Below are 13709 nucleotides of genomic sequence, written 5' to 3'. Positions count from 1 at the left end.
GATGTGGGGAAGTTTAGGAAAGTAGATATTTCTGTGTCACTATTTGATTGAGGAATTGTTTTATGAAGATAAAAACAAATTTGTCTCCTTTCCAATTTTATAAGTTGGCTAATTGGCTTTATAATATATCTATATATATATCTGTATATCTATATCTATATAGATATAGATATATAATTTTGGATTTTCTCTCTGTAGAAATGTACTCAAAGGATTTATTTTTCTAAATTATTCAGTGTGGTTACGAAGGCTGAAGTAAACTATGAGTTCATCCCAAGGTTTTTTTTTTTTAAACACCTTTTTTCAGCTGTGTCAATAAGAGGAACCGTTATCTATGTACCTTTTTCTTCTTATTCATTCCCATCAAGGGTTACATTATTGTCGCATCTAATAAATAGCTTTCCAGCTAAAAAGAGAGTCTAAATGAACAAGTAACGTAGCTACCTATTTTTGTGAAGCGCGGCTCTGTAGAAGAATAGCCTTCTATCGATGATGTTTTCATCTGTGGAGGCAGTTTTTATTCTCCTCTGCCAGCAGGCATATTTCAAAGCGGTTGTTTTCTCATATTTCAGAAGATTAACACAAAGCATAATCGTGTGTTTTGCACCTCTGACTGATGTTGCAGGGAAAAAAGAAAATCTTCAGCACCTTGTTCCTGTCTGTCTTGCAGGCTCTCTGGAAGTTGTGTTTGTCAGAATGTGCCGTGCCTTTGACTCGCAAAACAACACCGTCTATTTCGATGGAAAATATGCCGGACCTGATGTGTTCAAGTCATTAGGTAAGTGGAGTGGGTGTGCAAGCAGGCAGGCAGGCAGACGTGGGTGCCTGCTTTTGTGTTAGTGAGCTGCTGTGTTTGTGTATCTAGAGTGTTTCTTTACAGTGTCTTCCTCCTCTCCTTGGTGTAGCAGCCAAAATTAGAGTCTGCTGTTGTTGTGTGCTCAACACTGAAGGCCTGGAAGAAACCACTGAGCTCCTCATCCCTTCCTCACCTGGCATTTCTGTCTCTTCAGCGGTTATTTATGGTAGAACAGAGCTGTTACCGAGACGCCGCTGCATATGGCTCCTGTAACTGCGGAATAAATAAAGCCAGACAGAGCATCTTTGGGGAGACTGCTATCAAAACTATCATTGATAGTCTGATATGAAACATCTCAGGCAAAAAGAAAACAAAAACAAATGGCAGTCATGTTTGACTGTCATATTTTATTGTGATTTCCCTGCATAGTTATCTTTTTGACGGTGAGAATGTTAATGCAATCCGTAGTGATTTTGAAGATACGCCTTCCTGTTTCTTACAGTTTTTTTTTTTTTTTCAAGCACCCCTGCTTATGTATTAGTGAACGTCCCTCTAACTGATAGCAGGGGACGGCGGCAGAGGGAGGGAGAATGATGAGCTTTCCGAGCAGTGGTGTCATGTGCCTGTCTCTGTATGTCCCCAATAATTGATTTAACTAAAAGCCTCAATAGTGACCTCATTTTAGCTTGCATAACGCCGCCCAACTGCCAAAAGTGACTCGTCTGGGAGGCAAAACTCAGTAAAAGCATTGCCTGTTCTGCTTAAGACGCTCCCATGTGCTGTCAGCACGCTGCTCTTTTTTATCCCTCCCCCTTCCTCTCCCCTCCTTGTGTGCCTCTCTCCCAATAAAGATCAAGCGTGAATGTTGTTCTTTGGTCTTCCCTATCCTAAGCCCTCTCTCTCTCTTTCTCTCCATGTCCTTTGCTGTGGCAGGCTGTGACGACTTGATCAGCTCCGTCTTCGAGTTTGGGAAAAACTTGTGTTCTATGCACCTGTCTGAGGATGAGATCGCCCTGTTCTCTGCCTTTGTGTTGATGTCTGCTGGTAGGTGTCAGTCACAGCAACAATGTGGGGGAGAGGGGTGGGAGCAGCCACGATCACCATAACAATATACTCTGCCTTGCAAAAGTAGTCATACCCTTTAAACTGTATGCATTCAGTCACATTCAAATATACATTGTATTGGCATTGTATGTAATAGATTAATTGTAAGCCAGAAAAATAAAATAGCAATTTTAATAGCAATCAGTAATTAATTGTAAGCCAGAAAAATTATTACATGTGGTTTTCAAAAATCAAATGGGAATAAAAATCTTAAAAGTGTTGCATGTATATATATTATTTCTTACCCAAGCTTCTGAATTAAATCCAGAGCAATCAGCTGCCTTTAGAAGTCACCAAATTAGTTGATATAATTTGATATCTGTATGGTACAGCTGCACCTATCAAACAAATCAATATAAACTGACAGGCCAGGTAGGAAGCATACAAAATAAATATGCAGTGACAGAGACAGTGTAAAGCCAGTGTCCCCAGAATATGCTGCTTACTGGGGTCTACTCTTAGGTAATTAGTAGGCTTAGGGTAAGGGTCTGCGTTAGGCCAAGCTTTGTGAGACATATCCAAAAGCACTTCAGCTGCAGTGGCAGTGAAAATGTGGTTTCAGACAGTAATACTCCAAGCTTGATTAATTCAAATGCATGCCACCATTTTCAAAATCTTAATTGCTAAAAAAATAAAAATGCTTTGTGTTGACCTATAAAGTATCTTATTGAATTCCTATTGGGATTTGAGAATGTAACTTGACAAATCAGGTGTATGGGGTACTTTTTCCAAAACTATTTGTACTAATTTTGTATGAACTGTAAAAAAAAAAAAGATCTTTCACAGTGCTTTAGCCATTAATAAAACAGTGAAATGTTTCCTTTCAGACCGATCCTGGCTGCAGGAGAAGGTGAAAGTTGAGAAACTCCAGCAGAAGATCCAACTGGCCCTTCAGCATGTTCTGCAGAAGAACCACAGAGAGGATGGTATTCTCACAAAGGTACGTTGTAAGGCATCTTGCCCTGCATCTCTGAGCTAAGCTTGATCTATTCTTCACCAGTTAAATAAAAAGCACAAATTAGTGTCCAAACCTATAGTCTCCAAACTGAGTACAATTCATTTTTATTACTCAAAATGTGCAAATGTATTAATTGTATTTCCTCTCTAATATGAAGTGTTTCAATGTCTCGTGATTTTAAAGTGTGTTTGGGCCACTGAGGACTGTAGGGAGGGCTTTTTTTTTTCTTCACTACAATTGCTCCTTGTCCTTGCCTCGTAGTAAATCTAAACAGCCTACCCCCCTCCTCTTTCTCTCTCTCTCTCTCTCTCTCCCCACAGTTGATATGCAAAGTGTCGACACTGCGAGCGCTGTGCAGTAGGCATACAGAGAAGCTCACGGCTTTCAAAGCAATATACCCAGACATTGTGCGTGCCCACTTCCCCCCCTTATATAAGGAGCTGTTCGGATCAGACTTTGAGCAGTCCATGCCCGTCGATGGGTAACAGGCTCCGCCCCCCCAGGTGCTGGTGCGCCCACTGTTTGGGGGGAAGGGAGGTGTTGGCCATGGAGGAGGAATCTGAGACACTTTACTGGTGCCCTGCACAAGACCGGAGCGAACAGATGGCACGCTGTTCAACTTTTTTTCCCCCCTTTTTTCCCTCTTAATTTTTGTTTTTGCAGTGGAGGGGCGGTTGCATTGGCTAGCTAATTGTCAAGGTTTACTTTGTGTAATTTAGGTTGCAAGAAGATGCAACTGAACTCCAGCGAGACATGAAGAGGAGATGGGAACAAATAATTTCTGTTTGGCTGAACTTGGCCCTTTAATGCACTTTTTTAAAGGAAAACAAAACAGTTTCACCTGTGTTGTTTGCTTTTATTATGATGCAGGAGTATAACAACACTTAAAAGATGACCTCAGCAGTATTATCACCCAAGTTTGCACTCCTTAAATGATTTTTTTTTAGTGTTTTCACAATTAAACCTTTCATCTTTATAATACCTGACTCCCCGACCGAATTTAAGTCTCCTACAAAATGTGCACACTTTGGTCAAGTTCAGCCGTTTTACCTGTTTTCTTTTTTTTGGTTTGTTTTTGTTTTGGAAGCAGCGCTCGAAATGAAAACTCACAGCAACTCTCTTGGAGGTTCCGTCGGCATGGTGATGCAATCGGCGCCTCTTTAAGGACAATCGTTTAAAATGGAACAAAAAAAAAAAAGGAAGACTAGAATTCTGGTAATTCTTATAAAACACAATGATTTTAGCTGTCAAGGACTCCATCCACCATTGTTGCATAGTGAAAATCATGTAAGGCCATCTGCTATTAATCCTTCTCTGGAAAGATGCCCTGAAGAAGCCCAGGGTACCAACGCAATGAAAAGGCTCCATTCCACCTGTTTTATAATGTACTACAGGGTATATGGTCATAAGTACTTACTATACAGAAAAAAAATAATGTTTATAGAATCTATTTTAAATAACATGTATGATATTCGTAGTTAGACCATTCTTAATTGTTGAATTGATAAGGCACTTTTATTTACACCTTTGTTTAATTTAAGACTTGTATATTTACCTAGTGATGTGTTGCATGTGCACAAGAAGTACAAGCTGAATCATAGTCACAGAGGTTACTCTTGGGAGCTATGGGTGTTATTGGTCTGGAAGTGTTCTAAGGCTGGTGGGGGGGGGATCAGGGGGTTCTGTTAGGATGACCCATGCTGCTGCTGGATGCACATGAATGAGGCACGGATTAGGAGGCAAACTAAAGACGCTCTATCTTTTTTTCTGAAACGGCTACGACAGTGCTGCATATTTTCAGTAGGAAGGTGCACAGAAATTAAGATTCTGATTACCCCTAATAATGTGTCTAAAACCTGAATAATAAAAACCCCTTGAGGCAGAGGCGTTTGCAGTTTACAAAATTATATACATTTATATGTTTTTATTTGAATTCCAGTTTGACAGAATTCGGATAGCAGAATAAAAACACAAAAACTACTTTGATTTTTTTTGCCATGTGATTCAACATGAAGAAAAACACATTTAGATTGCAATCCTACTGTTCCACCTAGTGGAAGTTTGAAATAAGACAAGCGAGTATTGCAGAGGTGACATTACTACTGTACCCTTAAAAGCATGCCTATTGCAGGCTGCTAAAAATGAATACACCTTGAACTTATTATATATGTAGCATTTTATCAAGTAACAACCTTTTGGTACAATCCTGTATTTTATTGGGATTTTATTTAATATGCAAGCACAAATAGCATTTAATGGTGTAAGGAAAGGAAACTAATGCATGTTTTTCCTTTTTTTTTGGTTTTATTTATTTATTTCTGCACAAAAAGGCCAAAAAAGTGTGGTACCCAAGACTTTATTAGCAGTTGGAAGTATTTTGAAATACTATCCAATCTTCTTTGCAAGCTCAGGCACCATTAAAATGGGCCAAGTTTTGCCACAGATTTTTAATTGGATGGATTTAGACCTGTACTTTAAATAGGCCTTTTTATCAATTGAAATATGCTCATTATAAACGTTTAAATTAAAAGCAGGGTCCTGCTTAAAGGGGGGTATTGTTCTGCTGGAAGGTCAGAAGCTTTTACTAACATGTCTCATTTGTCTTTAGATGAGGCATTTTATTTTTCACAAAGCTAGACTTCCAAAGTAAAAACTTTATTATGTGGAATTTATATAGAAAGATTTTGAAGGAAATTGGTTGCAATGGATTTAATTTCAGTGTACTAGAGCTAAGAAATCAGGTGCTAAAGCAGGCCACACTGTTCAGATTTTTCTTTCTAAACAAAGCTTAAAGACTTATTCTTTCCCTGCATCATTATTTAATAACTGATCTCCCAGATAAAATCCCAACAAAACAGGTTGGAGGTCTTGGTTCTAACTTGAAAAATTAAAAGAAGTTCAAGGGGTATGAAAACTTTTTTTACGGCACTATAAAGGTATATTTGAAACGGCATTGATTTTTTTTCCCCCCCTTTTTAATATGAGTGTATTTTTGCCTTCTTACCATAGCCTCGGCGTGGCAGCAGCTTAAAAGGACACAGATGATAAACAGTGAAGGGAAAGTGAATATTCAAAGCCTTGTCTGGTAGTAAAGCTTCTATTTTTGTAAATTGTTTTGGTTTAACAAACCCACGAAAGAGGATGAGGAAGAGGAAAAAAGATGTCAGGTAGCACTTAACTGTATCCCTGCAATAATTAAGACTAGCTGTTGTTTATATGATTAGGAGGGGGAAGTTTAAAAAAAAAAACAGAAAATGGCAGGACAAGTGCTATTTTCAGAACGCTTTGTTGTTGTGCTTCTGTTTTTGTCAAGTGTGTCTTTCTTGTCAGTGTGGTGGTAAACGTGGTAAAAGAAAAAAAAATTGTAGAAAAAAAAAACCCTGGATGTGCCAAACTGTAGTCGTCGCTTCCGCTTTCCAGTCTACTTGGTTAAAACGTAGAATGGATTCTGAAGACATTCCAGCAATCTCAGTAGCAGCTTCTTGAGTAACTTTAAAAGAAAAAAAAGAAATGAAAAAATATCCCTTTAGGAAACCCAGCAAAGCGTGTTAATACATTTGTCACCAACTGTTAAGCAGAATCAAGTTTTGTTTGTTCATTTCTTTCTGTTTGCACACTATCGTTCCTTTGCTGTGCAATTTGCACAAGACGTTAATGCCTTGTGCTGTCACCCCTCAGGGAAGAATTTTTTTTTTTTTTTTTTATCTTTCCATTTGATAGGACATTTGTTTGTATTCATCATGTTTCATTTAGTTTGTTTAGTTTGTTTCAGGGATGTTTCCATGGGAAGCTGTTGAAATTAGGTTTGAAAATGTTATCACTGAGTTCACATTTCCGACGTGCAGTTTAAAACAGATGTTTATTGACGCTTTGTTAAGAAAAGACTTCTTCTCATTGTCTGACTTTAAATTAGACTAAATCCTTCCTATTTACTTAAAGGCCAGAATAATGAGAGATGCATCCTGTGGTCTTTTTTTTTTTTTTTAGTTCAGATGTTTGATCTTGATGACTATTGTTGCACTTGGTAGGAAAAAAATAGGTGATTTGAAGCCTCAGAATGCCATCCCAGCTGTAAAGTATGGTAGTGACAGCATCCTGTTGTGGGGTCGCTGCTACAAGAGGGAATATTATCAGCTTGTATTGTTAAGAAAATAAGGTTATGTGAAAATAATGAAGCAGCACCTCAAGAAAGCAGCCAATTATGTTAAAACTTTGGCACAAATGTGTCTTCCACATGGACAATGTTATTAACCATAGCACCAAATTAATTACAAAGTGGGTTAAAGAAAAGAAGGTCAATTTTTTTTCTTTCTTTTTTTATCTTTTTCTATTCCAAAGCCCTGATTTCATTTGTGGGGAAAGTAAAAAAGTTCTAAATGAGCAAAGCTGTCTACAGGGTTACTGCTGATATTTCTGGAGGACCAGGCAAACATTCCAGCAGATAATGATTGATTGATTTATTTACTTTATTGATCTCACAGTGGAGAAATGTTCTCATTACCTTAGCTCAAATAGTCAAAGGAGAAGAATGTGCCAAAGGAAGAAAAAGGTGCATGGGATATTTATATACTGTATATACAGTGATGGCAAGAAACGTGTAGAACAGGGGTCACCAACTTTTTTAAGGCTGAGGGCTACTTTATGGGTACTGAGTCATAGGACGGGCTACCAATACTAACCTATGAACTAGAGGAGTCGGCGTTCACCTGAACTTCATAGATAATAAACATATTTCTATTGTTTCTTTTCATTTTTAATTTGCTTTTAGATATTCTCATTATGAAATCTATATAAATCCTCAAATGTTCTAATTTATTGATATGATAAAATGCTTCATAAATGCTTCAAAATAAGAGCTTCAGTAAAAAATAATATTTCAGATTTAGTCCACTGGTGAATTGTTCTGTTTTCAAAAGATGCTGAGGGCATCCCATGTTGTCCTTGAGGGCCCCTTGGTGCCCACGGGCACCACGTTGGTGACCCCTGGTGTAGAACATCCAAATATCTTTGACCTAAGTTGTGCAGTTTATAACAAAGCTACCAAGTGAAATCTATGTAAATGTCACTTTGAAAACATTTTTTTCAAATTTTATTTACTTCTCTCATTATTCTGACATTAAGGAGAAAGGAATAATTTGGTAAACGTGTCTGAGCTACAACAGGAGATGTCTATTCTGATTCCCTGTCAGACTCTGGGAGCGAAACAGGTCGCGGGACTTTTTACAGATTGTCTGTAAAGATTTGTTTTAAACTGTATTAGGTTTTTAGCCAACAAATCAAAACCATAAACGCATCAATTTTACAACCTGCTGTTTTTCAGCACAAAGCATTTTCCTATTAGTAAATAAGAAAGAAGTATTTGTTTTTTATTACAGATGGTGTCATCAGGGTCTTTGCAAATGATTACCCTCTTTGTTTGAAAAACCAAAATATTCTTATGCAATACTGAATTGGTTGTGTTTGGGCTGTAGTAGATCTGCTGTAGCTGTTCTATTGGTCCACATCTCTTTGTATATTATGCACAAGCCCTCTATACGACTAGTTAGCCTCAGTATCTGAGCAAAACAACCCCTGCTGCCCCCAGTCTGGAGCACTGCTAGACAATCCAGGTTTGTGAAAGATGTCTGTGGCCCCGATGAGAACAGCACATAGAAAGAAGGCGGTGTGAACCCTCAGGGAGGTGGACAGGGAAGGCCTGAGACGCATCTGACATAGCACACTGATTTATCCAATTCCTCTTATGGGAATAAAAAAAAAAAAAAGAGGGATTTGTCTGCGTTCCTTTGAAATGGTTGGTTTTTAGCACGTTTTCTAGTTGCATGACGTACTTTTCTCACACGATCAGCTAAGGTCTGCCATTTTTTAAAGCGCAAGCAGGTGAGCCTGATGAGTGGGCTCTTTGATGCATTCTGCAAAATATTACAAGCAATATGCCTTGTGTTGCAATTACGGGTCTCTACATTGCAGTTTTCCACCTTTTCTTTTATAATGAACTATACATCCTGTATGTTTACAGTTTTTTACCAGGAAGTAATAATAGTCCCTTCGGTTCCTTTATTTCTCTTCACATGTGATGTGTGGTTGCAATAGAGACAGGAGAGCAGAAAACGGTCATCAAACATACAAGTACTATGACTATACTGGCAATATTATGTCATCTTCAGTGGCGGTTTTTGTTAGAGGTCAAATGGGCAGTTGCCCAGAGTGGCAAATATCTAGAAATACTAGATATGGAAACATGCAAATATGCTTCAATGTATCCAATCCTAGAATATCAAAAGTTTTCCTGCAGGCACTGGCCCAGGGAACCATGCATGCAAGAACCGCCACTGGTCCTTTTATTTTTTTTTTTTTTTTTTTTTTTTTTTTTTTTTTTTTGTTTTTCTTTTTAGATTTTCCAGATAATGTCTGCTTTTCAATCTGTGTGTATTATACAGTAAACTGTGCCGTTTCTTCTGTCTCTGCAATGTTGTCTGTTTGTAAAAAGCAATAGTCTCTGTATGTGTGTGTGTGTATATATATATATATATATATGTGTGTGTGTGCGTGTGTTGTTATTACAATGTGTGACTAGAATAAAAACCCCAGACAAGGCTTTAATAATTACAGAGGAACAGGGTTACGTGGATGAGGATATTTTGGTTTCATTTTTTAAAGAATTTCTAAAAAGGAAAAAGGTTTGGAAATGCTGAGCTGGATCCATCCATAATAAGTACAGTATAGGTTGTTTTTATTTGATTCTTTTTTAAGTATAACATAACGCCTTCAACAATTCAGCGGTTTGCAAAAAGTCTGTGGAGGACCATAAAGAGCAGAGTCACCACTCCAAAAACATGCTCTTTCAGCTTTCTTGGTCAGAATGCAGCGTACTAAAATCAATTCCTTCTGTCTTCTTTAGAATACTGGATTTTTGAGCCCTCGTTGATCGCGGATTATGAAGGCTAGCGTGTCATGCTTAAAAGCTGCTAGCGTATTTTAACCCATAATTATGAATCTGTCATTGCATTTTGTTAAAAATCAACTCGTTTTTCAGAGTACAGCTGATAAGAATTTAAGATTAAAATTACATTTAAGGACGATAGTTTTAAAAGGAAAAAAAATAAAGACGCAACCTTTAGCCATAATTGAATGTCAAGCAATAATCTATGTTGGTGTATTATTTCTCATTCTTTTTGTGCATCTGCATGTAAATACACCCCCTTATTTATCTTTTTTTTTTTTTTTTGTTAAATTTCGTGGACGTCTCGTCTGTATATTTGACCAGTTCAGTTCCCAGGTGGAGAACAAAGAACTTGACATGGCCTGTATTACTGTACCTGTTCTGTTTCTCACACTCTCCCTCATTCTCCGCTGTTTTTATTCAACATATTTAATATTATTCTTATGGATCACATGTATAAAGGTAGCTTTGTAACTTCTGTCTGTATAGGTAAGAGGAAAATAATGCTACTAAGGTCTCCCCAGTGGAAATATTTATCTGTTTATTGATTGCATCATATTGTACGATGAAGCCGTTTCTACTTTGCTTCCCTCCTTTAGGATTAGTTTGATAGAGATAGGGGTGTACTTATGGTTATTTTGTGTTGCCCTCGTGTGGTGCTAGGTAAGTTAATTTTATGAACCAAGTATTGATTCCTAAGCCTGGCTGCCCTATTATTAAAATAATTTCATGTGTTATTGATATTAGGACTCAACGAATTATAATTATTATGATAAAAATGATAGTGATAAAAAAGAAAAAGTATCCAGACAGTGCCTGTATCAGTGTGCTAGCTCTGGGATAATGCACTTATTTCCTTCTGGCTTATAGCAAAACTAGATTCTGCTCTTTTAAAAGCTATTTAAGGTTGCTTTTTTTGAATTTTGTGGAGAATTCCTGATATTCAAATGGAAACAGCATTTTTTTTTCTTTTCCTGATTGTAAGACAAACCACTCACTGAGGCTGTAGTTAATCAGGGTTTTAAGAAGCTAACTATTTTACCTCGTGTTTCTGCATTGTCCCTTACTTGACGTGGGAACGTGGTGCTCGAGCCTCGTATGTTCTGACGGCCCTGAAACGGTGGTTTTATTCAGACAAGTGGCATGTTTTTTTTGTGTTCCTTTTTTATTATTGTTGCACCACATGAAGTGTTTAAAACAGACATGAATGGATTTGCCATTTGATGACAAAGTCGATCTTTTTTCCTCTTCTCTGTAGCAAATATCACTAAGAAAATGTTTGCAATAATAAGCAAAGTATCACACTGAGTGCCTCTCGGTGTAATGAAATGCATACATGGTTTCGATTGTCCTTTTTAATTTTCCATACATGTACTGATGTGATGTATTTTTTACATGAGAAAATCTCACCTTGCTTAAACTTGTTTTTTTCTTTCCTTTTGTGTTTCAACATGATTTTGTGTGTTATGTTGAAAAGGTTTTATTGTATAGACGTCATCCGTCTCACGTTGTTTCAGAAACTGGGAAGGTTTTTTTTTTCATGTTGATCTGAAGTGGTCAATAAAAGCTCCCAGATAAGTTATTACCCTAAATAATTAATTGCACAATTGATTTTTTTTGGAAAATGAAAAAATAATCTTGACATTTCTACATCTTCTGTTGTATTTTATTTTATTTTTTCACTGCAAACAGAGGATTTGCTTATGCATTGTATATTCTGTATTCGTACGTGTTTGTAAAACAAGCGTACAGCACATCTGGTTATTTTAATGTTCTGTGTTCATTGTGTGCTGTGTCTGTTTGGGGTAACTCCACACATGAAGGTTGAGTGGAGCAGGGGGGTCGAAGCTTTTTCCTTGCAAAACAATTAAAAACAAAAAATGTTTAAAAAAAAAAAAAAAAGCCCAATCTAGTGTGTGTTTGACACAGATTTCTAAGTCACACGTTTGCTACTGATCTTAAATGGCGACGGTTGATCATGAACCTTTTTATCCAGCTCTTTTGAACTCTCTTTAGCAGGTAGTCTAATTCACAAATGTAGTTTTGCTCCTTCTTGTCTGATTCTTAAATATGAAAATAAGTATTTTGATTCATTTTGTAAATACATCTGTAAAGAAGAATAAGAAATTTAATGTTGTCTTTTAAATACTTTTCATTCTAATATGAATGTTGTTATATTGTACTTAGAAACTGTACCTTTAATATTACCTTTATTAAAAGTGCATTGGACACATCGATTTTAGATGTGCTTTATGTGCTGTTATCCCATAATAAAATTTACCGCTTGTAATGGGTTTTGTTTTTCTCCTCTGATTGTTCATCCATCTTACTTAGTCTGGCCGTTGTTCAGCTCACTCGTCTAAAAAATAATATAAGCATCATATACCTTAAACATTATATATAAACACACCTACTCATTCAAAGAGCTTTCTTTATTTTCATGACTATGAAAATTGTAGATTCACACTGAACGGATCAAAACTATGAATTAACACCCTATCACTCTCCTTCTGGGTCAAATAGCCCTTACACAGTCTGGATGTGTGTTTGGGGTCATTGTCCTGTTGAAAAATGAATGATGGTTCAACTAAACGTAAACCGGATGGAATAGCATGCCGTTGCAAGATGCTGTGGTAGCCATTCTGGTTCAGCATGCCTTCAATTTTGAATAAATCCCCAACAGTCTCACCAGCAAACCAACCCAGCACCATCACACCTCCTCCTCCATGCTTCACGGTGGGAACCTGGAATGTAGAGTCCATCCTTTTACCTTTCCTGCATAGCACAGACACGATGGTTGGAACCAAATATCTCAAATTTGGACTCATCAGAGTAAAGCACAGATTTCCACTGCCCTAATGTCCATTCCTTTTGTTCTTTAGCCTAAGCAAGTCTCTTCTGCTTGTTGCCTGTCCTTAGCAGTGGTTTCCTATTAGCTATTTTACCATGAAGGCCTGACTCACACAGTCTCCTCTTAACAGTTGTTCTAGAGATGTGTCTGCAGCTAGAACTCTGTGTGGCATTGACCTGCTCTCTAATCTGAGCTACATAATAAAAAAACTTTTAAATTATTTTATATATAAAAAAAAAAAGAATAAATGTGTTCATCTGCTCATTCAAAAAACAAACTGGTCAGTGAGTTTAACAAAATTGTTAAGCTGGGTTATGACAAAACAGAAAATAAGTAGTGCTCATATCCAATATCACATAGAAAAAAAAAATATATATTTTTTTTAAATCATCAGAATCTTTTTCTTTTATATAATGGATAGAATATTAACATTTCCATACTTTGTGATAATTTTCCATTATTCTCCAGAGTTTTAAAAGATAAATAAAAGGGCACATTTTTTCCAGAAATAGTAAGACCGAAGTAAGCCAGGGGAAATGAAAGGCTGGATTAATGTAACCAAGAACTTCATTACAAGTTTAACCAGTTATCCATAAGTTTTTTTTATAACGATGTTTTCCTTGTTGAGTTACCCCAAAGTAGCGGGGCTATTTTCAGATATTTCTATAGGGAAACTGTAACCATCCAGGTAAAAATAATGCATGCACAAACTGTCTTCTAAAAGCATTCTAGAATGACCAAGCAACCTGAACAGCATGGGTTTGGGCTGTGCGGAAACTGCACCTAAAATAAATAAATAAAAACTAACCAAGAGCCCATAAAAACACAATACAGAAAGAACACAGGCAGGATTCAAATGCCAAACACTTTAACAGTAGAACCTTTCTGACAAGTTGAATATTGTTTTTTTGTTTGTTTGTTTTTTTAAGTCAGTTTCAGTAAAAGTGATGTAAACAGATTTACATCTGGAGGTAAAAAGAAAACCTAAAATTTGAATATAAATCTAACATGGTAATAAATTCTAACAAAGAGTAGTTATCATATACTGGCATTGCTATTA

The 13709-nt window shown here is 36.8% G+C and overlaps 1 protein-coding gene across 2 annotated transcripts in view; it reads left to right on the top strand.

The window, feature by feature from the left end:
- rora (RAR-related orphan receptor A) overlaps nt 1-12063 on the top strand; it is a 264712-nt gene extending 252649 nt beyond the window's left edge. For both annotated transcript variants that reach the window (XM_015378944.1, XM_015378945.1), the window contains 4 exons: nt 671-778; nt 1730-1840; nt 2728-2840; nt 3179-12063. In XM_015378944.1, the coding sequence (XP_015234430.1) occupies nt 671-778; nt 1730-1840; nt 2728-2840; nt 3179-3343 (497 nt within the window). In that variant the 3' untranslated portion in view covers nt 3344-12063. The remainder of the gene's footprint in view (nt 1-670; nt 779-1729; nt 1841-2727; nt 2841-3178) is intronic.
- Nucleotides 12064-13709: the final 1646 nt, after the last annotated feature.

This window comes from Cyprinodon variegatus, unplaced genomic scaffold (assembly GCF_000732505.1).
Source record: "Cyprinodon variegatus isolate N-32 unplaced genomic scaffold, C_variegatus-1.0 Scaffold182, whole genome shotgun sequence".
Lineage (NCBI taxonomy): Eukaryota > Metazoa > Chordata > Actinopteri > Cyprinodontiformes > Cyprinodontidae > Cyprinodon > Cyprinodon variegatus.
This window is presented reverse-complemented; position numbering and strand designations above follow the sequence as displayed.